The sequence below is a fragment of the Acipenser ruthenus genome, chromosome 53 (assembly GCF_902713425.1).
Source record: "Acipenser ruthenus chromosome 53, fAciRut3.2 maternal haplotype, whole genome shotgun sequence".
Classification (NCBI taxonomy): Eukaryota; Metazoa; Chordata; class Actinopteri; order Acipenseriformes; family Acipenseridae; genus Acipenser; species Acipenser ruthenus.
Genome location: NC_081241.1, coordinates 6,555,941 through 6,583,843, shown reverse-complemented (window position 1 = coordinate 6,583,843; position 27,903 = coordinate 6,555,941). Strand labels below are relative to the sequence as shown.

Genomic DNA, 27,903 nt, shown 5'->3' with positions numbered 1-27,903 from the left:
GTCAAAATCTGGCTAAAATTAATTGACAGTGTTATCCAGCCCATTGCGCTGTATGGAAGTGAGGTATGGGGTCCACTCAGTCAACAAGACTACACTAAATGGGACAAACACCCAATCGAGACCCTGCATGCTGAACTATACAAGAATACACTGCAGGTGCAAAGAAATACACTAAACCACGCATGCAGGGCAGAATTAGGCCAATATCCAGCTCTTATTAATATAAAGAAAAGAGCACTCAAATTCTGGTTGCACCTTGAAAAAAGTGAACCTGACTCACTCCAGTACAAGGCCCTCCAGACCCAAGAGCTCAGCCCTGAAAAGAGTCCCCTATGCCAGCTGGCTTTGAAGCTCATCACACTGACCCCCTCCAATACTAACTCCAACCAGCTTCAGGTCAGCACTGCTTACCAGCCCCCAATCAGAGTAAACCAAATTATAAAACAAACCAAAAACTCCTATCTGGAACACTGGGACACAGAAATAAAATCCCAAAATAAACTTGATTGCTATCGGGCCCTTAAAAGAAACTACAGCCTAGCAGAGTATCTCTCCACTGTCAGAGATACGAAGCAGAGACAGATCCTGACCAAGTATAGGCTCAGTGACCACAGCCTGGCCATAGAGACAGGCAGACACAGGCAGACCTGGCTGCCCAGAGAAGATCGGCTCTGTGGTCACTGCGAGACAGGAGAGGTGGAAACTGAGATGCACTTTCTCCTACACTGTATAAAATACAGCCATATCAGAGAATCATTCTTCATTAAAATACAAGAAAAATATCCTCTTTTCAGACAAATGGCAGACTCAGAGAAACTTGCTGTCCTCCTAGGGGAGGGACACACAGCTCCACTGGCTGCCAAATATGTAGCCACCTGCCACAACCTGAGGGGCACGCAGTGACAGCACAATTTAATAGTTTCAATATCATTATTTCAATATTTCAATTTCTGTATTATTATTATTTATCTTCTATTTTATTTATTATTATTTTGTTACCATTGTTCCTTGTTTGTATATAGATGCATCTGTTCATAATATGTATGTATTTGCTTTGGCAACACTGTGGAAAATAAGTCATGCCAATAAAGCACTTTGAATTGAATTGAATTGAATTGAGAGAGAGAGAGAGAGAGAGAGAGAGAGAGAGAGAGAGAGAGAGACTTAGTATTTCAATATTTAGCAAAAAAAAAAAAACGAAGTCAAAATGTTTGCTTTATTGTATGTGTTTTTTTCTTCTTTGATTTCCATAAAATATAAAAATACATGCTTGTTAAGGATTTTCAGATTTTGGTAATGTGATTTAATAAAACATTGAATTTAACTAACTGTGACTTTTTCTCATTTATTAAATTCTGTAGATTAAATTTATTAATACTCATTAACACTGTTTTTCATTAAGTCTTTGCCGCAGAATTTGACAAGTTCTTTGCAGAAAACATGCTTTTCTCTTTGCAGATTTTAGGAAATTTGACTGCAGATTTCCGTGATGACCTTCCCAAAACAATGGGTTTATACTGCCACCTAGTGGCTGAAAATATAACACGGGCTTTACTGTTTTTGCTATGATGCTGGATTCAAAATGTGCTTCTCTTTCAGAAGCGCCAAAATTAGGTCATGTAAAACACGACTACCCGCCTCCTCCTTTCTCATGAATATTAAGCAAGACCCCGTAATGAATATTAAAAGGGGAATTAAACAGGCATAAATTAAAATGAACGTGTTTATTTATAATATGTATCTTAAGTTGACATTGAATAATTTGAATGGATGTATTAGTAATCGAATTGATGTAATCATAGTCTGATATATTATTGCAATAACTGAATGATTAATATTCATGAAAAATCTACATTAATGACTTAGATTCTAGTATAGTAAGCAAACTTGTTAAATTTGCAGACGACACAAAAATAGCAGGAGTGGTACTATTATCTAAACAGCATTCAGAACTGGGCAGACACATGGCAAATGACATTTAATAGAGAAAAGTGTAAAGTATTGCATGCAGGCAATAAAAATGTGCATTATCAATATCATATGGGAGATAATTAAATTGAAGAAGGAATCTATGAAAAAGACCAAGGAGTTTATGTTGACTCAGAAATGTCTTCATCTAGACAATGTGGGGAAGCTATAAAAAAGACCAACAAGATGCACAGATATCTTCTGAGAAGTGTTGAATTTAAATCAAGGGAAGTAATGTTAAAACTTTACAATGCATTAGTAAGACCTCACCTAGAATATTGTGTTCAGTTCTGGTCACCTCGCTACAAAAAGGATATTGTTGCTCTAGAAAGAGTGCAAAGAAGAGCGACCAGAATTATCCCGGTTTTAAAAGGCATGTTGTATGCAGACAGGCTAAATACATCTGTTTCTGAAGCCAAATCCATGTAAACTAACTTATTCACATGTTATGATGGTAACTGCTAATACGTAGTCTGTGTAATAAATAATCCATTCCTTACTCAAGCTTGTGTTTTATTGTCTTAATATCAATACTGTACAATCCATTTTCAACAAATTGAGAAATACAAACCTGATGTTTTATAATGTTAAACTGGTGACCCTGAAGTCAGTCACTAGGTTACTAAAAATATCAATTAAACTAAACAATTAAAATATCAGCGAAAGCATATTTGTTAATTACTTATACAAGACTGTATGTGTGAGTTTAGTTATGGGGGCTGATGGAAGCGCTTCACTTTTCTGGTTAACGACATGCGCAGATACACCTGCTTATAAAATGTGAAGGCGGGTCATGAAAAATACACCCTGATCAGTGGAATTAGTTCCTGTTTTCCATGTGGCAAAAAAAAAAAATACTTATTAAGCTGTAACTGTTTTTCATTGGGGAAAAATTGCCATGATTCATGATTTCAGAATAAAGAAAAGCTTAACCACCAACCAAAGGCGTGTTTCAGACATTTCTAAACACCGTCTATTCAGGAAACTGGAACAACAGTAGATACCGGTGCTTAAAAAAATATTTTAAAAATCAATATATCTCATACAGACCCCACATACTGAAATATCAGAATTAAAATATAGATACAAAAACATATTTTCTTAACATTTTAATTTTCGTATATGTCATGATTATTTATTAGTACAAATCATTTCTCCTCCCTGCTCTTCTTCGGTATATAAGTGTTGTGTTTTCTGGTCTATATGTCTTTGTGTTGATCCAGGATCCGTGTAAATAGTTATTTATATAGTTATTTATAGTTAATAGTTATTAATAGTTATTTATTGAAAGAACACATTTACTTTTGTTCACATATAAAGTATTTGTTTCTTTTAACTGATTTTCTGGTTGTGTGTCCTCCCTGTTTAACATCAGTCACTCGGCACACCCTCACAGTACCCCATATCCAATCACACCCGTATCTGTAATATCTGTGTAATAAATTGTGACACATCTCTCTCATCCATGGCAACACTCATAGCTGTCTGTAATATTATTCTTAGAAGAAAAATAAGTCATTATTGTAGATGTAGTTTTATTATTTATTATTTATTATTTTTTATTATTATTATTATTATTATTATTATTATTATTATTATTATTATTATTATTATTATTATTATTCCATTCAAAGTATTTTACAGGGTAAAAAAAAATCTAATTAACATAATTCTGGACGGTATTAGAAACAATCGTGCTGTATATTAATATATTGTCGCGTTTCTCAGGAGGCTGAACACTGAGACACGCTTTCTTCTTGTTCAAATCCTTCCCTTTATTCTTGACGCTCGCTCAGCACGCACCAGAGTCCACAGCTCCGTCCGCTTCTCAGGATTCAACACTATATTCACCAACAACAGAACAGAACCTTAGCTCCACCTCTTATTCAAATCAGGGAACCAGAGCTCAGCACATCCCATTGGCCCTCAGCCGCACACTAGGACCAATGGGCACAGACAGATAACAACCAATCGTAACAGACCAGGGAAGACAAACAGGCAGGCGGGTTACATTACACACGGGAATACACACACAAGAGATACACAAAACAGCGGCGGAATACAGCGGGGAGGGAATAAACACACAGCAGGTAAACACAGACAGACAGCGGGAATGACAGCACACAAACACAATGCACAGATCCGTACAATACATACAATCTCTTCACACCAACATTGCTATATTAAGAAACGGCAGATCTGAGCAGCCAAACGTTCAACATATTAACTGAACAGCTTGTGAATTCAGCTGCATTGAATTGCATTGGATTCGATTTACATTAGCTGCGACAACTGATTTGGTTTCAACATAAATTCGTTGATCATATGAATCTAACCAAAGAGTATTTTAGATTCTAACCAAAGCAGGAGTATTTTTTTAATCAACAAAATGTGTTTATAAACTAGCAGCGCTTGACTTTCGCAGTAAATGAAGAGGCTTGCGAACACGAAGCATTATTTTACAACGTGTTGTTACCTGTTAAGTCTCCTTTTGCACACGTATCTTTTTGACTTGCTGAACAAAGGTGTAATGAATTGATAGCTGTGTAAAAGTGCGCTGCGACACGTTTGATACCACTTTCCCACATGACACGACCCTTCTCTCCTGTGAGGTTAGGAGTGTGGGCGGGCCATGTTCTTATGTTCTCTCCTGTGATTGGATGAGTGTGGGTCGGGGGTGGGGTCAGGAGAAGCAGAAATATCACCTCGAAATATTTTATTGCTTTGAAATGCTATTCAATCTACATGTATAGCATGCTAGGTTTAATTGTGATACAGGGATAAAACTGTTTTAAGATCACGAGGCCAACACTATTCCAATGGCTGGAGTTCCATCCTTCTTATATTCCTGTACAGTCACTCTAACACAGCAGTCAAACACATTGTTAATACTGTGATAAATCAGGAGAAATGGACAGTCTAAACATGGAAACAAGCTTGTTCTTGTTATTCCACTTGTTCTCCTTGTTGAAGAAGAAAACTCCCCTCCCCTCCAAAAACAATTGAGAACTGAAGTGGGGAGAACTGAAACAATTCAAAATAGACACCAGCCCCCTCCTCCCCTCCACCTTGAACCCTCAAGTCCCATGCGGTCCGTTTTTACTCTTGCTTCTTGTGGGTGGGTTGGAGGGCGGGCCAGACTTCTAGCATCCAGAATGGAACAGCATTGTGATGTCATTAAAATGTTCCAAAAAAAGAGTTTGGAAACGTGTGCTCCAGGATTAACATCGTACCTTGGAGACAAACTGAAGAATCCTCATCTTAATGAAACAGAAATGCACTTTCTGAACTTCTGTAATCACACTGCGAATCTCATGTTAACAAAGGCTTAGCAGAACATTAAACCAAAAAAACACTATTGAAACTCTGTATCAAAATAATAATAATAATAATAATAATAATAATAATAATAATAATAATAATAATAATAATTCTCCTAACCAGGGGAAGTATACAGAGCTGTATTAGAGTATTCCTATGATTGCCAAAAGCATATTTAGGCGATTCACAACAGACTTCCCTGAGTAATCTCAAAATGTAATACAAGTATAATTACAGTATGCTGTGGAGCTATCTACACCTCCAGAGTGTCACTGATAAAAACAATGAACATGTTTCATGATTTATCAAGGAAGAACCAGAGTTGGCTTAAAACAAACAGGGTCCTCTAAAAGGTGAGTGATATATTACTGAATTCTGGGCACTCCTAATACAATTACACACATGTGTGCATATCTAGACCAAACAAAAACCTTCTAGTCTGCTCTATAAAGCCAAGTAAAGGAAACACCTTACTTATATGAACTGGAAGAACCAACAGCAAAGCTGCAGCTGACATGCTTAACCACATTCTGCAAAACAAATAAGAAGATCATCAATCATGTTCACTGTCACATAGGCTGAGCATACATTGCCTGTAAAGAAGCCCTAAACCAACACAAACAACATTCACATCATTATCTGTGTGAGCAGTCAGGCACCTCAGGTCACTAACAGGTCCTTTTTCAAACACAGGGATAGCTTTTTAAAAGACTTCAAGTCTACATTGTTGAGGTGAGGTGGCTTGAGAAATGAGCACTGCTGTGTGAAACTGTAATTCTACCCCCTCTGCAACCGTGGCGACTGCCACCCAGTCAATGCAAATGATCTTTATATATTTACAGTTGAGGGGCAGACAATAGTGGTCATCCTTCACTTCAGAAACTCAGCTTTTTCAAAAAGCAAAAATAAGGACATGTGTAGCAGCAACAGTGAAAGCTGGGACATGGCTAGGAAAATAAATAGGAGGGAATTCAAATAGTGTCCCTTTGTGAAGTGTCCCTTTGACATTTTCATATGCAAATGTTAACTTTCTCTGAACACAGTCATGTTCAAGATGAAAACGACATTCAAACTAACCTCGTGCTGCAGGGCAGCGGAATATGCAAACGCACAGACACGTGCTCACATTTTACTAGCTTTAGTTTAAACCAGATGTGTTTGCATGCCTTACTTTCAGTATATAGGGGAAGCAGCTGCTTGGGTTATCTGCTTGGATTATCTGAAAGTAAGGCGTGTGAACAGATATGTTTTAAAATGAAAATACAAAAAGGTTTATTTTAAAATTATTATTATTTATTTATTTAACAGTCGCCTTTATCCAAGGCGACTTACAGAGACTAGGGTGTGTGAACTACGCATCAGTTGCATTGTCACTTACAACTATGTCTCACCCGAAAGACAGAGCACAAGGAGATTAAGTGACTTCTTTAGGGTCACACAATGAGTCAGTGGCTGAGGTGGAATTTGAACCGGGGACCTCCTAGTTATAAGTCCTTTTCTTTAACCACTGGACCACACAGCCTCCTAAAATTACACAGTTAAGATCTATATGCCATGGAAAATGTGTGGAAGAATTATTTGAGCTACAATCATATATGTGACCTACAGCAATGGTACCCGGATGCAGTACCTTAGGTTATGTAAACAAAGCAACAATGTCTGGTTTCTGAAAAAAATATAGTAAATATTTGTGCTGTAGTGTAATATTGAACACAGTGCTGGGACACTGCACTAAGCAACCACAATCCACAAATATTAATTTTGTATTATTTTTTATTTATTTGGCAGACACCTTTATCTAAGGCAACTTACAGGTATTACAGGGCAGTACAGGGTTACAATGCAAGCTTAGTATTTAAATGCAGTGTAGTTTAAAGTAAGTGCAATAATACTAATAGAATATAATATGAATTAGGATGCAACAAGTTAGGATTACAATGAATTATATATACAATGAGATATTAGTAGTGCAAGGACAGTGCATTAGCTGAGGATCCAGCAACATGGTGCTGATCCTCAGCTAATGCGCAGGCAAATCCAGTGCATAGTAGGAGGTGTAGATCAAGAGATCTACAAGTGCAGTCTAGACAGGGGGTCTCGAGGAGGCGGTGGAAGGCAGTGAGAGACGGAGCAGTCCTGAAGATCTCCGGTAGCTGGTTCCACCACAGAGGGGCTAGGGAGAGAAGCAGCGGCACAGGAGGATGGAGAGTGGAGGGAAGGCATGCCCAATGACAACTCACTCCTCTCCGCCCCCCTCACACTGATTCAGCAGTTTCTGCTTAGCGTGCTTGTCTAAACCTGGCCTCAGTCTAAAACCCCACCTCTTAGAGCTTTATATAACTCCTGGAATTCAGAAACACAGGTAAGTTTCGTTTTTTGTGAAACCCATCCCTGTCTGTATCATTTCAACAGAAACAGCAGAAGCAGAGCTTTACACAACTCCAGGAAATCAGCGCAGTGGAGTTTCTGTTGTGGAATCATCAGTCTCTGTCTCACTGCACCAAGGATGGCTTCAAACTTGTGGTCAGAGGATCAGTTTAGTTGTTCAGTGTGTCTGGAGATATTGAAGAACCCAGTCGCTATTCCATGTGGACACAGTTACTGTCTGAGGTGTATTAAGAACTACTGGGATCAGAATGATCATACAGGTGTCTACAGCTGCCCCCAGTGCAGAAAGACCTTTACCCCAAGGCCTGATCTGTGCAGAAACACCATCCTGGCTGAAATTGCTGGAGAATTCAAGAAGAGAAGGCTCAATCCTCCTCCTGCTCAATGTTATGCTGGACATGGAGATGTGCCGTGTGATTTCTGCACTGGGAGAAAGTTCAAAGCTGTGAAATCCTGTTTGACGTGCCTGGCCTCTTACTGTGAAACACACGTCAAGCCACACAGTGAGGTTACTCCATTAAAGAGGCACAAGCTGGTCAATGCAATTGGAAATCTGGAGCAGAAGCTTTGTGCTGAACATCAACGATTATGTGAGGTCTTCTGTAGAACTGATCAGATGTTTATTTGCTGGTTGTGTGCAGACAAGGAACACAGGAGCCATGATACAGTCTCCGCTGAGACAGAAAGGACTGGGAAACAGGTAAGGGTTTGAACTATTGTGTTATAACTAGCCCAGGGAAATTGAACATGTCTGTTTAAAGGTTCTGTAGTTTCTCTTTAGATCAGGCTGTAGAGACTGAGCTGCAGTCATCCAATTAATGGGAGTTCATTAATAAATTGTATCACTGAACCACTGATTCTTTATTAACTGAGATCCATTAATATAGAAATTTATAATAAATAAATTAGATGCACTGTGTTTTCTGTCCTGTTTCAAATGTTCAGATGGGATTGTTAAAGTGCTTGTAGTGAACACAATAAGATTATAGATCTTACCTGTCATGCAAGCTCTTTCATTCACTGTATACTATAGCCTCAAATGTGCAGTGTTGAAAGAAACACATGTTATATCCAAGGGTTCCTTTGTAAACTAAAAGATACCAGATCTTATCATTAAGGAAGAGGGACAGCATTGTTGTTTCTAGTGCCAATGTACTGCCCTTGATTCACAGCAGCTCCCATGTATGCTTCAGGTTCTCCTCTGCTTGTGGATCAGGGGGGTTTCGTGTCTTATTGCTGGTGTTGGTAGCTGCATGCCCACCTTTGCCTCGCCATGTTTGAACATAATCTTCAGCTTTGAACCATACAAGTGGTGGTACTGCTCTGATGAACAGGAGAAACAGCACTGCTGTTGTTAAGAGTGCTGGTTTTTTAGTTGTTTTTTGTAGTGTTTTGCCATTTGTGGTGTAAAACAAAACTGTTAATGTTCTTACTCGTATAGATGTTGCATTCTCTAGTATACATCGTTACAGTGCACTTTTGTCATTAAATTCATGGAACAGGAAAGCACTTTTTTTGTTTGTTTTATTGTTATATAAAGAGGGTTTTTTTCAACATTTTTTTCATACGCCTCATCATTTGAAATCTGTATAATTCTTACCTGAGGTACAGATGAAGCCCTGGTTATATCTGGTAATCACAGAGGCACAGATGAAGCTCTGGTTATATCTGGTAATCACAGAGGCACAGATGAAGCCCTGGTTATTTCTGGTAATCACAGAGGCACAGATGAAGCTCTGGTTATTTCTGGTAATCACAGAGGCACAGATGAAGCCCTGGTTATATCTGGTAATCACAGAGGCACAGATGAAGCCCTGGTTATATCTGGTAGTCACAGAGGCACAGATGAAGCCCTGGTTATATCTGGTAATCACAGAGGCACAGATGAAGCCCTGGTTATATCTGGTAATCACAGAGGCACAGATGAAGCTCTGGTTATATCTGGTAATCACAGAGGCACAGATGAAGCTCTGGTTATATCTGGTAATCACAGAGGCACAGATGAAGCCCTGGTTATATCTGGTAGTCACAGAGGCACAGATGAAGCCCTGGTTATACCTGGTGATCACAGAGGCACAGATGAAGCTCTGGTTATATCTGGTAATCACAGAGGCACAGATGAAGCTCTGGTTATATCTGGTAATCACAGAGGCACAGATGAAGCTCTGGTTATTTCTGGTAATCACAGAGGCACAGATGAAGCTCTGGTTATTTCTGGTAATCACAGAGGCACAGATGAAGCCCTGGTTATATCTGGTAATCACAGAGGCACAGATGAAGCCCTGGTTATACCTGGTGATCACAGAGGCACAGATGAAGCTCTGGTTATATCTGGTAATCACAGAGGCACAGATGAAGCCCTGGTTATATCTGGTAGTCACAGAGGCACAGATGAAGCCCTGGTTATATCTGGTAGAACACGAGGGAAAGAAAGCTCTCAGATTGCTTGCCTTTTGCTTTACTTCCTTGCTCATTTCATCACAGCAGTATCTCTGGCTACAAAGCATGTCACTCAACAAGGGAAGCAGCTGATTGGTTACTGACAGGAAAGAATGCTCGGAAGGGGTGTGGAAAAATTCACTCTACAGGTGACCCAGGAAATGCAAGACAGGCTAAAAGCATGGCTTGCAAAAAAGAGATTTTTTAATACAAGTTTGCTAAAAATGTGTGTTTCTTTCAAAAATGCACCTTTGACACCTATATAAAATACAGGAGTCCGTCGCTAAACAGGACAGGTTACCTGGGATAATTAAGAGTCCTGTTTAAAAAAGAAAAAAAACTGCATGCACATTTATACTGCTCAATTTATGAATTTCCCTTTTCACTAAAATACCATTTCTGTAATGTGTTCTTTATACACATTACATTAAGAATGACTGCACAGTATACACATAGTAAAATCAAATGAATAGCCAGTGCATTGCTTTGTACTTTAGCCTTTAGGCTACTGTAAATAATAATGATAACACACAAAATAAATCACGCCTTCTCTGTACACATTACTGTAGAATTCAGAAATAATAATAATCGTCATAATGACACAATATCTTACAATTCCGATAATATGGTAATTATTTTTATAATTTTTTTTTTATTGTGTCTTCTGTTTGATACGATGTTACCGAGTTCTCAAATCATCCCAAGCCTAGTTCTGTGCATTCTGTTTGATCTCAAAGCAAGTCATATAGAACAGGAATCCTACTGCAGCAGCTGTGTAAAAAGACTTAACACAGAAACACAAACACAAGCTTTAATAGGGGATTGTCTATTATAATGATTGCCTTTTGTGAGTGTCACTGTGTTTCTACACAGCAGCAGCTGGGAGAGACACAGACAGAAATACAACAGAGAATCCAGGAGAGACTGAAAGAAATTGAGGAGCTGAAACAGACTGTGGAGTCACTGAAAGTGGGTATTGAAAAGAGGGGGTTATTATTATTATTATTATTATTATTATTAGTAGTAGTAGTAGTAGTAGTAGTAGAGGTAGTAGTAGTAGTAGTAGTAGTAGTATTAATAGAAGTAGTATTAAGAAGAATAAACAGAGCAAACCTTATATACAAATATCAAAAGATTGAAGACTGTCTTTTGTTTTCCATTTACACATGCGTTAGAACAGATTTCTAAACTGATAAATGGACTTGCACAAAATCTGCCTAAGTTTACAGAATATCACTATGTGTTTTTGATATAATTTGTAAAAATATCTTCTTTACTGTGTTCTTTCACTCAGAGATCTGCACAGAGGGAAATAAAGAAAACCAAGAAGATCTTTACTGAGCTGATCCGATCCATTGAGAAGATCCACACTGAGGTTATTGAGCTGATTGGAGCTAACAAGAAGGCTGCAGTGAATCAGGCTGAAGGACGTATGAAGAAACTGGAGCAGGAGATTGCTGAGCTAAGGAGGAGAAATGCTGAGCTGAAACAGCTTTCAGAGACAGAGGATCACATCCATTTTCTACAGGTAACATCATTACTTGTTAGAAAATCTCAAGTCCATAACTAGGACGGTTTCAGACAGACCTCTCCAATTGAATGAATCCTTGCTTTTCCCCAGGAATGTTTTGGACCCCATTCTGTTTCACTGAAAACTCCTTTTCTCCACTTTCCTGTTGTAGAATTTTCAGTCTCTCTGTGCCCCTCCTGAAGCTGGAGACTTACCCAGCGTTACTGTCAATACAGACATCTCTTTTGGGGCTGTGAGGAAAGCTGTATCTGAACTTAAAGACCATATTGAGGACTTCTGCAAGGGGGAATTAGTCAAAATAACCAAAACAGGTTGGTGTGAAATAGATTCCTTTGGTAGAGATTTCTCAAATAGACCATGGCTTGAGGAGGGGCAGGACTTGCAAGACATTAATAAAGACCTTTTGCAGATTGTTGGCTATATGAATATTGAAGCAGGGAGGAATGAGCAGGGAGGATGGTAAATGGAGCAGGGAGCAGGGAGCAGGAAGGAGAGAGCATGGAGTAGGGAGCAGGGAGAAAGGAGCATGGAGGAGGGAGCAGGGAGTGAGGACCATGGAGGAGGGAGCATAGAGGAGGAAGCAGAAAGGTGAGAGCAGGGAGGAGGATGGAGGAAGGAGAGAGCATGGAGGAAGGAGCATGGAGGAGAGCAAGGAGATTGGAGCAAGGAGGAGAGAGCAGGGAGGAGGGAGGGAGCAGGGAGGAGGAAGCTGGGAGGAGACAGGAGGGAGCAGGGAGGTGGCAGTAAGGAGTAGGAAGCATGGAGGTGAAAGCAGGGAAGAAGAAGGAGGGAACATGGAGAAGGGAGCATGGGAGGAGGGAGCACAGAGGAGGGGGCAAAGTGGACAGAGCAGGGACTGATGAAGCAGAGAAGGGAGGAGGGAAGAGGGAGGAGGGAGTGATGTGTGGACGGAGCAGATAATGACTGCTGTATGTTTGATGCACAAGAGTTTCCTAATATGGACACTGTACTGTTGGTTAAAGATATGTGATGGAGAGGAAGGAACACAAGACTCCAGTGCAGTGGCAGACGTGTTCACATTGACTTTGGCTGCTGCACCGATACGGAAGGAATACATATTCATTGTAATCATGAACATCTTGAAGTACAGATTTTTACATCCTGAAATGCCGTGAATAAGCCTTGTTTCTTTTCAGATTGCTGTTTGGAGTCTTGTGTTTGTTGTGTATTAATCCACATTCTATTCCTCTCTTTTTTTCTGCACAGTGAATGAAGTTGCAGTTTACAGTCTGCAGGCTCCAGAGCCAAGGAACAGAGCTGAGTTTTTAAAATGTAAGTTGTAATGTTTCAGTGAAATGTTTTGATTGAAAGATGTGTCACTCCATTGTGAGAAGAGCTAACACTACAGAACAGGGAGGGGTGGAGCTTGAGGGCAGCAATTATTATTATTTATTAGTAATTGTGAAGCCATTAATCTACACTCCTCTCCAACAAGTATTGGTTCAGATGAATACATGCAGAATGACTGGGGGAGGGGCATTTGTTGCCTGTTTTTCCACTCAGACCTTTCTCTACCTAAATATCGCTATCCCTGAATAGATAATCATCCCATCTTTTAATACATGTACAATGCATGTAAAACCAGTTGTGGAGTAAAATGAACAGCTATCCCTCCCAGTCATCCTGTGCTGGTAGTAAATGTATATTGCAGTATCACTGCACTTGTGGGATGGATTGCTCATTAAAATATTAGACAGATATTTGAAGAGTGGATGATATTCTATTGAAGATATATAGTAAGCAAGCGTTCTGCTTGGGGAAAATGGGAACAAATGCGGCACACCCAGTCATTCTGCATGTATTCATCTTAACCAATACTAGTTGGAGGGGAGTGTATAATATTTTACAATGACTAGCATCATTACTTTGTGCATTGATTGCCAACTGCAAAATGAATACACACAAAGTCATCCAAAATAATACAAATAATCCTATTACTCCCTTCCGTACCTTTGTGCCTCTTCTGTTTTCAAGCTGTAGTCTCATGTCACCTATTATAAAAAGAACCTGCTGTAATATATATTTATTAGTCTTTTTGTTGGTTCTGTACCATTCAAACCTAGTGGAGATTTTCTCAGTGATTTGACTTTTCTAACCGTCTCTCCTCTACCCGTCCTCTTCTCTTCAATCAGATTCCTGTCAGCTCACACTGGACCCCAACACAGCGCACAGAGAGCTCTGTCTGTCTGAAGGGAACAGAAAGGTGACACTGAGGGGAGAGACCCAGAGATATCCAGGTGATCATCAAGATAAATTTGATGTGTATGTCCAAGTGCTGTGCAGAGAGGGTTTGTCTGGGACTCGCTGTTACTGGGAGATTGAGTGGAGTGGGGAAGGGGCTGATATAGGAGTCACATATAAAGGAATCCACAGGAAAGGATTAGAGGATTCATGTGTCCTTGGATGGAATGACAAGTCCTGGAGTTTGTACTGCTCTAATTCCAGGTACACTGCCTGGCACAATAACAATGAAACTGCAATAGCTGGCCCCCACTCCCCCAGAATAGGAGTGTATCTGGACTTTAATGCCGGCACGCTGTCCTTTTATGCCGTCTCTGACACAATGACCCTCCTGCACAGATTCCAAACCACATTCACTGAGCCGCTCTATCCTGGGTTTGGACCTGGTTGTAATTCCACTGTAACAATCTGCCAGCTGAACTAGACTGTTTTGTGTTGTAAGAAACCCTTTGTATTGAACTCCCTGTCTGTCCTCTCCACTCCTCGGGTGAAGGGAATGTTCAATCTGACACAACTTTGGATGAAAGTTAGGGGGTAAAACGGCACCACCTGCAGAGCGAAACAAGGTGAATTATTTGTTATTAGCAAAGAATGGGTTTCATATTAAATATGTTGATTGCCCATATATGTGAGGCAAAGTAATACTGTTGATTAGAGAGAAGTACATATCAGCCTAATAACAAGGAATAATACATTCCCTTGGCAGCCCGCAGTTTAGCGAATCCAGCTTATTAATATTCCAATGTGCACGGGCAAGTGCCTCGTCATTTTTCATGGCTGGCTGTGACCCTGTATATATACAACTATAGTCAAAAGTTTACATACTTTAGTTTACATACTTTTGCTTCAAAATATTTTCCTATAATTATTTGTTTTTGAGAAATGTCTAGAAATTCTAAATTTACATTGGGATATGTAAACTTTTGACTACAACTGTGTATACGTATATAGAATAATTTTAAAGTCTTAACAATATTTTTTATGCAAAATACTAAGGTCTATGATACACAGCCTTTAGTGTTTACATCACTGTTGCTAAACATTGTAACAATGATACGCATCAATATCTGTGGATGTGACGTGCACTGCATTGTGGGTAGCGTTTTACTCTGGGCTACAAACGGAGCTCTCTCTAAAAGGCACAGTCTGGTAACAAGGCGTTATTGGAAATGAGAATGTGTTCTCAAGGGTTTCACTTGATTAAAGAAAATGAACGACTGATTGATTTGTATTTCAGCTGAATCTTTAGTAATTGCCAGGGATCCACGTTATTCCTCAATTTAAATTTAAGGCTCAAATTGAGTCTTCATCCACTCACAGTGGTACTGAATAACAGTCAACACAGGAAGTGTTTATTGGTACACTTTATTAATACGAATGTGATTAAATCCAGTCATATGTTTTGGCCACAACTATACTTAATTTCTTTTTTAAGAATTGTTATGTTTTATATATAGATCAATGGATCATATCTATCTATCTATCTATCTTTCTATATATATATATATATATATATATATATATATATATATATATATATATATATATTATAATGGCATCCAATAGTCAGTGCTGTAACAGTTTTTAAAAAGTGAACTTAAGTTTGCTTTATTGTGTGTGTTTTGTTTTTTCTATTTTGATTTTCATAAAATGTTTGTTCTAGGGTTTTTTTTTCAGATTTTAGTAATGTGATTTAATAAATATTTGAATTTAACTAACTGTGACTTTTTCTTATTTAGTAATACTCATTAACACTGTTTTTCATTGAAGTCTTTGCCACAGAATTTGACAAGTTCTTTGCAGAGAAACACGCTTTTCTCTTTGCAGACTTTAGGAAATTTGACTGCATATTTCCGTGGTGACCTTCCCAAAACAATGGCTTTATACTGCCACCTAGTGGCTGAAAATAAAACCCGGGCTTTGCTTTGTTAATATGATGCTGGATTCAAAATGTGCTTCTCTTTTCGGAAGCTCCAAAATTACATCACATTAAATGCGACTGTCCGCCTCCTTTCTCATGAATATTAAGTAAGCCCCCATACTGAATATTAAAAGTGGAATGAAATAGGTGTACATTAAAATAAACGTCTTTATTTATAATATGTATCTTAAGTTAACTTTGAAGAATTGGAATGGATGTATTAGTAACCAAAGTGATGGAATTATAGTCTGTTATATTATTGCTATAACTGAATGATTAATATTCATGAGAAAACTGCATTAATGACTTAGATTCTGGTATGGTAAAACTTGTTAAATTTGCAGACGACAAAAACAGGAGGAGTGGCAAACACTGTTGCAGCAGCAAATGTCATTCAAAATGATCTAGACAGCATTCAGAACTTGGCAGACACATGGCAAGTATCATTTGATAGAGAAAAGTATAAGGTATTGCACAAAGACAATAGAAATTTGCATTATAGATACTATATGGCAGACACTGAAATTGAATAAGGAATCTATTATAAAGACCTAGGAGTTTATGTTGACTCAGAAATGTCTTCATCTAGACAATGTGGGGAAGCTATAGAAAAGGCCAAAACGATGCTGTATTTTGATCTGGGACAAAAATAGTTCAAATACTTGCACATAAAGTCACTTATCTCACTTCAACTACCTGTTATTAAAGCTGATTTATTCTCCTTAATTCAAAGTAGGTTATTCCCTGTCCCTGATAGCCTTTCATCAATAACCAATTACACCTGCTGAAAATACCAGAGCGGTTTTAGGTTCATTTCAACCGTTTAGCATTTTTTATATTTTTGTACGTTTAAACCTTTAGAATAAATATCTGAATATTTGAAAAGTATAATAACTGTGTGGAAAAAGAGTTAAATCATTCATAAGATAATGAATGCCATGACTCGAAGGCGATTCACAGCCCCTGACTCGGTGGCAGTAGCACATGGAGTGAGGATTGTATCTGGTTGCCTACTCGCTTCAGATTGTGTGATCTGCGCAGAGTCTGCGCTCGGGAGATGCGTGACCTGGTGATGTCTTTTCCGGATGAGTTCACGCAGATGGCGAACTTGGACAGGTTTTGAACAAAATCTGCGCAGAAACTGCACAGGAAAATATGCGTATATGAACGCAGCCACTGAGTTCACTTGCAAACTACAATGTGAGCCAGAGCACTTGAGCAGAGCGGAGCGAGGAGTAGAGCGGGACCATTTTGCAAAGAGCTCCAACGTCCGCTCCAAAAGATGTTCTGCAAAGGAAAAATATTTGACATTGTACATATAACATATGATCCATAAACGACACAGCTTTTGCGATGCTCCAACAATATTGTGCAATATATGAAATCGCCCTGTATAATTAAAGTTTACAAAATAATCAATATCCAATAATATGTTTGGCTTGGGGTTGTCTTGCGAATGATCCCCTTGTGGTGCAGAAGATTCACTTTACCCAAAACGTTTTCATCACTTCATGTAAAAGTGAAACAATTATTCTCCAGGGAAATAAATATAATTAAACTTTAAAAACTCTGTTATTGCAGCAATAAATATTTTGCAGACATTTTTTTTTTCTAAGTGTCAATTATAGTTATCAAATATATTTGGAACAACTCCCGGATCACATAAGCGTACAAACACACCACAAACCTGCCTTGAATTCCGAAATATCAAAAGATGTAGCCTGACTACGCCAGTTCAGTGTGATAGGGCACCGAACAAACTACATAAGATCCTTTAGGTTTTTTTTATTCAGGTAAAGGCGGGCATGTCGTCATACTGTTGGACGGGCTCAGGTAAAGGCACATCAATATGCGGCCACATAGGCATCAGGAAAGGTCTCATATCATTCATCTCTATTGGGTGTCCTCCCCTTACTGGAGGTGCTGGAGATCTTTGGGACTCCAGGGGGGTCCACTGTCCACGGGCAAGTCCTCAGGTTATTGCGGTGAATGGTTTTCTCCTGATGCTCCCGCCGTACCCGGTACACCGGATTGCCTGGGCCTAGGGATGCGACAACTACATAGGGGTTAGGATCACAACGGGGTGCCAACTTACCCCGAGCCCTCCTCCGGAAGCTCCTTAACAGGACCCGCTCGCCTGGCAACAATGGGGTTCCTCGTGCCGACTGTCTCTGTGCATTCTCTCGCACCGTACCATACGCCCGTTCCAGGGTCTTGTGGTGGGATTGTACCCTTTCAAAGTCTGGGGGTCCCGTACTGGAATGGCCCCCGACACTAGATCCACTGGAAGACGGGCATGCCGCCCAAACATAACGAAAAACGGGGTAAGACCCGTACTCTCGTGCACAGAGTTATTGTAGGCGTGCACCAACTCCGGTAACTTTCTCGTCGTAGACTTTCTCGTCATCCTTCAACGATGCTAGTAAGGAAAGAAGGGTCTGATTAAGTCTCTCACACGCCCGTTCCCCTGGGGGTGGTAAGGGGTAGAGCGGCTCTTTCGAAAACCATACATCTTACTTAGCTCTTGGACGAGTTCTGACTCAACCGCTGCCCCCCGATCAGAGTGGATGCGTTCCGGGCATCCAAATGGCTGAATTATAGTCCTCCACAGAGCCTTTACGGTGATGGGAGCAGTCTGGTCCCTAGTGGGTACCGCCCAAGTGAACCTAGAAAACAAGTCAATCATTACTAGGACATAGGGATAAGTATCCCCGGCTTGGCCCAACGACAAGTAGTCAATAGCAATAACCTCCATAGGGTAAGAGGTAGAGATGGGGACAAGGGGGGCTCTTGCTTCTGGATGGGCCTTGCTACACACACACCCGGGACACCCCGTAGTCCAACACTTCGTGTCCCCTCCCATGCCATACCAGTAGAACCTGGGCAGTAGCACTGACAAGAGCTTGGCACTGGCTACATGCCCCAAGGCTTCGTGGTACCTCTCCCAGATCCGATATCCCTGTCCACGTGGTACCACGATCTGTGTCTAGGTTTCTCCGGTAGCCCGCCTGGCAACCCTCCTTACCAAGACGCCTCCTTCCATCGTCAGTTGGCTCCACTCTTGTAGTAGCCTCCAAGCCTCAGGGGTGCTGTCGCTCGAGTCTGGCCCTCGGGGAAGGTGTGTTGTGTCCACCAGGTCCGAACTAGCCGCACCGCAGGATCCTGTTCTTGCCACTCCACCCATGAGAAGTCAGCATCTAAGGGCTCTGTGTTCTCCCCACTAGGTGGGGTCCGTCCCTCTTTGGGGGGCCCCACCTGGATTGGGGCGGCCTGGGCCTCAATCTCTCCTGGGAGTCTAGAGAGGACATCTGCATTTTGATTAGCCACCCCTGGTCGATATTTAATGTCAAAGGTTACCTTTGCCAGCTGAGCCGCCCATAGCTGCTCCGTTGCCCCTAAGCGGGCCATATCTAGATGCACCAACGGGTTGTTATCTGTAAACAAAGTAAAGGTGACTCCCCACAGATAATCCTTAAATTTTTCCATCACCGCCCACTTTAATTTTAACAGCTCCAACTTGAAGGAGCTGTAGTTCTGATCATTCTTCTCGGTCGGGTGCAGACTTCGACTACCATAGGTGATTACCCTCTCTCTCCCATCTTGCACTTGTGCCAGTACGGCTCCCAGGCCATCTAAGCTAGCATCCGTATACAATCGAAAGGGGGCAGTGAAATCTGCGTATGCCAAAATGGGGGCACTCACCAATGCGGTCTTCAATTCCTCAAAGGTGACCTGGCACTGGGGGATCCAAACCACCGTGGCTGTCTTCTTTCCCAAAGCCGCTGTCCCTACCAACAAGGCATCTATCTTGGAGAACGCTGGGATGAATTGCCTATAGTATCCTATGAAACCCAAGAAAGAATGCACCTGGCGGACAGTCGAAGGTGGAGGCCAATCCTAGACAACCGTCAACTTCTCGGGGTCCGTGGATACACCTGCTCTGCTCACCCAATGTCCCAGATAGCGAATTTCCTGCTGAAACAGCTTGCACTTGGTGGGCTGTAGCTTTAACCCATGATGCCATAGCTTCTGGAACACCTGTTCCAGGTGACGGAGCTGAGCTTCAAAAGTAGGAGAGAAGATAATTACGTCATCCAAATAAATTAATAAGGAATCATGTACCTGACTTCCCAGACAGTGCTGCATCAACCTCTATAGAGTGGAGCATCCGCTCGAACTCGTATAGGCCCAGGGGAGTTGTAAAGGCCATCCTCTCCCAGTCACGGGGGTCTACTTCCACCTGCCAGTATCCACTGGCCAAGTCCAAGGTGGAATACTATTCTGCCTTGGTAAGGTTGGTGAGGGATTCTTCTATCCGGGGAGGGGGTACGCATCCTTATGGGTCAAGGCGTTGAGTCTCCTATAGTCTACACAGAACCTCCAAGAACCATCCTTCTTTTTGACCAGAACTACAGGGGCCGCCCACGGGCTGCTACTCTCCCTGACCATGCCTTGGTCAATCATGTTCTGCAGTAGCACCCTCATCTGTATACAGGGTGGGTGGGATAGGCCGGTACCACTCCCGGGAAGGTGGGTCGGTACCCGTAGGGATGTTATGGATGACGGCATCAGTTTGTCCAAAGTCATCCTCGTGTGCCGCGAACACTTTCTTCCAAAGCTGTAATAGATCATCCAGCTCCCTCTGCTGAGCAGGGTAGAGTGAATCCCCCTCAAAGGCCAGGTCTGGTTCTGGTTCAGTCGCCAATGAATACACAGGGTGGACATCCACTTCCAGTACGTCTGGGTGGAGGTACTGTAAGACAAGATCACGGTCACTGTGTACATCTGTAAGTTCAACCCTAAACACGGTTGCTAATGGCCGTCGCTGAGGGATCTCAATGGGGTAAGGGTTCACATTACGCAACCCATCGGGGGCCTCTTCCCGCTCGACCTTGTTGCAAACGATGAAGGCCTAATCCCACTCACCCCTTGCCTTGGTGGACACGGCCGATTCGAAGTTCCCAAGTCTCGGACTGGCTCCCCCGAATAGCTCTTCCAAGCAGTGGATGATCACGTTCATTCCCAGGATTCCCCGCTCTGCACTCAGGGCACTATCCTCCACGATGACAACCCCCCGATCTGGGACCTTCACTCCTCCTATAATGAAATCCATACCCAATGTAGGGTATCTGTAGCCCATTTGCGGCTCTCAGTTTGAGCCAAGAGATGTCGGTGGCCCCTCTCACAGACTCCTGGCCCAACCATCTCTCAAAGAAAGATTTACTAAATAAGGTCACCTGGGATCCAGTGTCCAGCAGGCAGGGCATCTGCACTCCCCAAATCTGCACTTCCACCCCCGGACATTCCTCCAGCAACATGGGCTCTTCAATAGACCGTCCTCCCTGGTCTAACCTACCGTCCACTCGTCCCACGGTGGCCGGGCGTCCTAGTTTAAATGTTCCTGCCGGGAGTCACCTCTCTGTTGCTGGCAGTCTCGGCGGATGTGGCCACTCGGCCACATTGTGCGCAGATGGGGCGCCCCTGTTCATCCCAACTTAGGCGGGGCCATGGCTGGTACTGTCCTTATTCAACCCTTCCCCTAGAAGAACTAGCAGACACAGGTGTTACTGCAATGGCCTGAGGCCCGGGTTGTCTCTGTATTTCTTCTCGGAGGGACTTACCCAGCTCTCGCATCTGCTCTTGAAGTTCTTTGGCCAATTTTGACCGGATGCTGTTCTTCCAACTTTCCAGATCCTGCAGCGGGGCAATGGGGGGCCTGGGCAACATCACAGGGTCCACCTTATCTGCCTTCCTCTCCAAGATCTTGGCCTCCCGTATAACTTTCAGGAAGGTCAGTTGCGGGTTTCAACATACCTGTCGTTGTAGCGCTTGGTGCCACCTGGAAAACAGCCCACACAATCGGAGAATGAAAGCTCCCATCAAGTCACCCCGATTCTGACGTGCCGCAAAGAAATCCACTCTTAGCTTCACCCCTGGAGCCTTGTCCCCATACAGTTCGTCCAGTGTTCTCCATATCTGTGCACAGGTGCCTTGTTCTTCTTCCTCCAGTACCATCACTTCCTGTTTGGCTATTCTCTGTAGCGCCCCACACAGGAGATCCACCTGCTGGGTTTCTCCCAGCCTACATGACCGCAACATTGCATGCACCTGAGCCCACCAGTCTCTATAATTCCCTTCTCCATTAAATTTGGGCACCCACGCTAGCCCCATAAACCAAGGCATGCCCATCATACCACCTAATGGGGCGGCCCCAGCCCCTTGAGCGTCCATTTTGTGTGCAGGGAAGAACCGGGAATCCTGCTGACTACGCCAAAAAATCAGCAGTGTCACGGGTGGGGTGACCTGAGATAACCTTGACGATAATACCTATGTAGCTGACAACTACGCCACCTTGTTTTTAATAAGGCAAAGGACCTTAGTAACAGAATGATAATTATACTCTCCTGTTCAGGTTCTTTGATCCCCAGGTTCACACACACACACAATGAAACCGTATCGGGTAAAACAAATTGTATTGTTCTAGACGGTACTAAAAACACGGTATAAAAAGAGATCGCTAGACTAAAATCAAAAAAAGGACCACACTAGGGAATGCCAAAAACAGAACAGAAAAAAAGCAAAAATCCACAGCACTCTAAGGCAATCCCCTCCTGTCGGTCACTGGCTCCGAGAAAAAAATAAAAACATAAAAACAAGGTCCACATAAAACATCACAGTCACGGACGTAACACAAAGATGGGACGAAACAGAAAGAAATAGTCCGGGGCAAATCCCACGCTCCCGGGGTAGCCCCCTCCAACTCACTTGGTCTGTAATAGGACTCCTCATCGCTGGTAGGACAGCCGCTCTCTGCTGGACCTCTCCCGGCCGATCGACCACCACCCCGAAGAACCTGCAACCAGGAAGCGGGGTAAAGAAAAAGGGGTCGTCAGGAACTGTACCACAGGTAAGTAAATCACTACTTCCACCCAGAAGCTCTGGTCACTTCCCTTCAGCCAGTCTTTCACTTTGCGTTTCTCTCCTCTCTCCCGCATTCCTACCACGCCCTCGGACCTCGCCCGATCCTCTGTGTACTGCCACCACACCCGACCTGGAAGCTGGACTGGAAAACCTGGAGATAAGGCAAGTAACACACCGTAGGCCTCGAATGGTACGGGCCAACCAGTGTAGGTAAGTAGTTTCCCTTTTTTTTCAATAAAAATAGACTAGGAATTTGTCCGTCTGTGTAAACAAGAACACAAGTAATACTTTCTTATTTCTTTCAGCGTGGGTAGAATTCAAAATATTCATATAATATAATAGAATTCATAAGCCTGACTTCTATTATATGTAAACTTATGGAAACTATAATAAGATCCAAAATGGAAAATGACCTTTATGGTAACAATATCCTGGGAGACAGTCAGCATGGTTTTAGGAAAGGGAAATCGTGCCTAACTAACCTACTTGACTTTTTTGAGGATGCAACATTGAAAATGGATAATTGCAAAGCATACAACATGGTTTATTTAGATTTCCAGAAAGCTTTTGACAAAGTCCCACATAAAAGATTAATTCTCAAACTGAACGCAGTAGGGATTCAAGGAAATGCATGCACATGGATTAGGGAGTGGTTAACAGAAAGTTATCAGTTATCAGTGGTTATCAGAACAGAAAATAGGAGGCACTTTTTTACACAGAGAATTGTGAGGGTCTGGAACCAACTCACCAGTAATGTTGTTGAAGCTGACACCCTGGGATCCTTCAAGAAGCTGCTTGATGAGATTCTGGGATCAATAAGCTACTAACAACCAAACGAGCAAGATGGGCTGAATGGCCTCCTCTCGTTTGTAAACTTTCTTATGTTCTTATGTTCTAACATGTAGAAAACAGAAAGTACTGATTAGAGGAGAAACCTCAAAATGGGGCGAGGTAACCAGTGGTGTACCACAGGGATCATTATTAGGTCCTCTGCTATTCCTAATCTACATTAATGATTGTGGAGTAGTGGTTAGGGCTCTGGACTCTTGACTGGTGGGTCGTAGGTTCAAATCCCGGTGGGGACACTGCTGCTGTACCCTTGAGCAAGGTACTTTACCTAGATTGCTCCAGTAAAAACCCAACTGTATAAATGGGTAATTGTAAGTAAAAATAATGTGATATCTTGTAACAATTGTAAGTCGCCCTGGATAAGGGCGTCAGCTAAGAAATAAATAATAATAATAATAATAAATTTAGATTCTGGTATAGTAAGCAAACTTGTTAAATTTGCAGACGACACAAAAATAGGAGTGGCAAACACTGTTGCAGCAGCAAAGGTCATTCAAAATGATCTAGACAGCATTCAGAACTGGGCAGACAATGAAATTTAATAGAGAAAAGTGTAAAGTATTGCATGCAGGCAATAAAAATGTGCATTATAAATATCATATGGGAGATACTGAAATTGAAGGGAACTATGAAAAAGACCTAGGAGTTTATGTTAACTCAGAAATGTCTTCCTCTAGACAATGTGGGGAAGCTATAAAAAAGGCCAACAAGATGCTCGGATATATTGTGAGGAGTGTTGAATTTAAATCAAGGGAAGTAATGTTCAAACTTTACAATGCATTAGTAAGACCTCACCTAGAATATTGTCTTCAGTTCTGGTCACCTCGTTACAAAAAGTATATTGCTGCTCTAGAAAGAGTGCAAAGAAGAGCAACCAGAATTATCCCGGGTTTAAAAGGCATGTCATATGCAGACAGGGTAAAAGAATTGAATCTATTCAGTCTTGAACAAAGAAGATTACGCGGCGATCTGATTCAAACATTCAAAATCCTAAAAGGTATAGACAATGTCAACCCAGGGGACTTCTTTGACCTGAAAAAAGAAACAAGGACCAGGGGTCACAAATGGAGATTAGATAAAAGGGGCATTCAGAACAGAAAATAGGAGGCACTTTTTACACATTGCGGGCTCTTGTTACTGTTCCAGACCCGGGGTCTTGTTGCCCTTATTCACAGAAACACAGTTTCTATTACCTTTTATACATGACCCTGTCCTCACTGTCCTGGAAGGGATGGTGGTGGTTCTGCTTGTGAAAACGATGCTCTAAAGTGTGGAGGGTCCTTCATCATCTCCTGCCACTGCGGCCCCATGCATTGTCTTAAGAATTGCTGCCTCATGTTGTTCTAATCAAGGCTTTCTGTTTTCCATTCACACCAAGTACAAAATCATAGACATTGGGCAGCTAGTCTAGTGGGGATGTTCCCTTTACATCTTGTTGATAAGAAAGCAGATGATCAGAAACATTGATTAAAAAGCATTCACATGGCACAGTTTCTCAAAGCTGCTCAAGCGTCACTTGTTCTGAGATAGTTTACATATTGCAGCACAATCACCCAATAGGAAGATTAAGCATATTTAAGTTTGTTTTAAACTTGTTTGAAGTAATGAAAGATGTCTCTAGTAATTGGTCCAGCACAGAATCCTGAATTTCAAGTAAAAATATATTTCTTATCAAAGCGGGACCAAAGGCTCCTAATTATATATTTTGTATTTAAAACAAATGATTTGGGATGCCAGAATCACCGTCGAGCCCTCTTGAAGTGTCGTGGGCTAGTCGATGAAACACCGAGGATGGAAGGTGCCCACTTGAAGACCCCCTTCTTAGCTAAATCCGGATGGTTGTCATGCTGATGCACTGAGGAGACCGCACTGTAGTTGAACCCCTGGAGCCAGCATCGCAGCCGTTGTGTGTGCTGATGCGCTGGGAAGGCAAAATAAGCTGATCCCTGGAGCCAGCATTACACTTCAGCCATCAACACCAGACAGAAGAATATCTACATCATCAGATGGATGGAAACACAAACGGATGGAGACGAAGATGGATCACATTAGTTTACTGTACAGCTATGTCTTAGTTGGTGCTTATCTTGGTGAGAGCCGAGTTCAAGTCAGCATGAAGTTTTAGCATCTACTCTCATGTAATGGAAATTATTGCATGTCTGCCTCAGGTTCAACTAAATGCTTGATGGTGCTTTTTGAACAGACAAATGAAAGACTACTTGACATTTTATAATGATTTTATTTAATCAGAAGTTATATGATATACTTAACCACAAAACATCAAAACTTACGCCAAATATGTCATACACGTTTAGACTAGGGATGGGCCATTTCAGTCTATTTTAATAATCGAATACACGTAATTTACTCTATGATTAAACAATTAAACTGTTATACTTTACATCAAAGAGCCACTGGCTAAAAATAATGCTAACATAACACCAAAACTGAAGTAATAAGTTAAAACTACAATACATTATAAAAAATGTATTTAACTCTGTCCTTCAACAGTGCTTATAGTCAATGCATCTTTAGTGCTTTTTAAGCAGCAGTGTGGAGTAGTGGTCAGGGCTCTGGACTCTTGACCGGAGGGTCGTGGGTTCAATCCCAGGTGGGGGACTTTGCTGCTGTACCCTTAAGCAAGGTACTTTACCTAGATTGCTCCAGTAAAAACCCAACTGTATAAATGGGGAATTGTATGTAAAAAAATAATGTAATTGTATGTAAAAATAATGTGATATCTTGTAACAATTGTAAGTTGCCCTGCATAAGGGTGTCTCCTAAGAAATACATAATAATACAAGTTAAGAATGAAAACCTTTTGAAAGGATATAACTCATGCTAGTTATTTTATAGTTTATTCCACATTTCTGTCACCTTCGTGTGAAACAATTTCCTTAATTTACATACTAAATATATCAGGGCATGTTCTTGTTTGGCGTCTTTACTAGCAAATTTGCTGACAGTGATATTTGGGGTGTGTAGGGGATATGAGAGTGAAATTCTCATATTTTGTGGTCATAGTGATTTTTAAATAGAGATGTTTTAAGAATATTCTTAGTTTCTTTAGTTTTATTTTCTCTCTTGCCATAAGCACTGCTGGGAACTTGTCCTTTGTGCTTCTTCCACAAGGGGTCGCCCTCTACCTATTTTATCTCTAGCCGAAGCCAGGAATCTGCTTTTCCTTTGCAGTCGGACGAAGTGAGACAAATGTCACCAGTTGAGACGTTTCTTTTTTACTTGATGGTCTTGGTCTACCACAGCTGGATGTCACAAACCAACATCTGCTGTGATAAGAATCTGGTGTCCTGTCTGTTCTATCAGTTAGATGTCGTTCTGTTTGAATGTGTTTGAATTGCCTCCCTTCCTGGAAGGATAACAGCAGACTTGTAAGAACCATTCCTGAGATCTCCTTGAAGCTTTCCATGTTAGCGGCTGAAGCTCTTAGGTAGAAAACACAGGCTTTCAGTAAATATTTTAGGTTTCTTTTGTCAAAGAAAATGTTACTTTAATAAAATGCCTGGTTAGAAAGAATTTTTAAATTTAAATACATTACAAATGGTTTGTTTTTCCTTCACAAGACCAAGGAAACAGACTCGTTGAAGCAACCTGAGCTGATGCATCATTATGTAAATGCATTGTATTGTACTGAAGTAAACTCTGGGCTGTGGGTTTCTCAGTGATGTATTTCTTAGAACACTGCTCCTAATCCTCCTGGTCGTTCATTTAAACTTTAACAGTCATTTTTGGTTTCCTTTTGCTCCACCCTCTTTCTATCTTCAGCTCCCCCTCTTCTCCCTCCTCTTTGTCTCTCCTCAGCTCCTCCTCCAGCTCTCTCCCTTTCTCTCTCTCTCTTCAGCTCCCTCTCCAGCACTCTGGATTTCTGCCTCTCTCTCCTCCGCTCCAGCTCCTGCTCCAGCTCACTCATTTTCTCCCTCTCTTTCTTCAGCTCTTGCTGCCCCTCTTGTGCTCTCTTCAGCTCCCTCTCCAGCACTCTGGATTTCTCCCTCTCTCTCCTCCGCTCCAGCTCCTTCTCCAGCTCACTCATTTTCTCGCTCTCTTTCTTCAGCTCTTGCTTCCCCTCTTGTGCTCTCTTCAACTCCCACCCTCTGGATTTCTCCCTCTCTCTCTCCTCCGCTCCAGCTCCTGCTCCAGTTCTCTTCTTTTCTCCCTTTCTCTCTTCAGCTCCCTCTCCAGCACTCTGGATTTCTCCCTCTCTCTCCTCAGCTCCAGTTGTAGCTCCAGCTCTCCTGGCCTCTCCTTTAGCAGTTTGCTCTTTTCATACCCCACCCTGTCAATCTGC

General features: G+C 41.6%; 1 protein-coding gene across 1 annotated transcript in view; it reads left to right on the top strand.

The window, feature by feature from the left end:
- Positions 1 to 27,903, top strand: part of LOC117965738 (E3 ubiquitin/ISG15 ligase TRIM25-like) — a 323,400-nt gene that overhangs the window by 185,941 nt on the left and 109,556 nt on the right. The window contains exons 3-5 of the mRNA XM_059016625.1: positions 11,411 to 11,644; positions 11,799 to 11,958; positions 12,875 to 12,940. Coding sequence (XP_058872608.1) covers positions 11,411 to 11,644; positions 11,799 to 11,958; positions 12,875 to 12,940 — 460 coding nt within the window. The remainder of the gene's footprint in view (positions 1 to 11,410; positions 11,645 to 11,798; positions 11,959 to 12,874; positions 12,941 to 27,903) is intronic.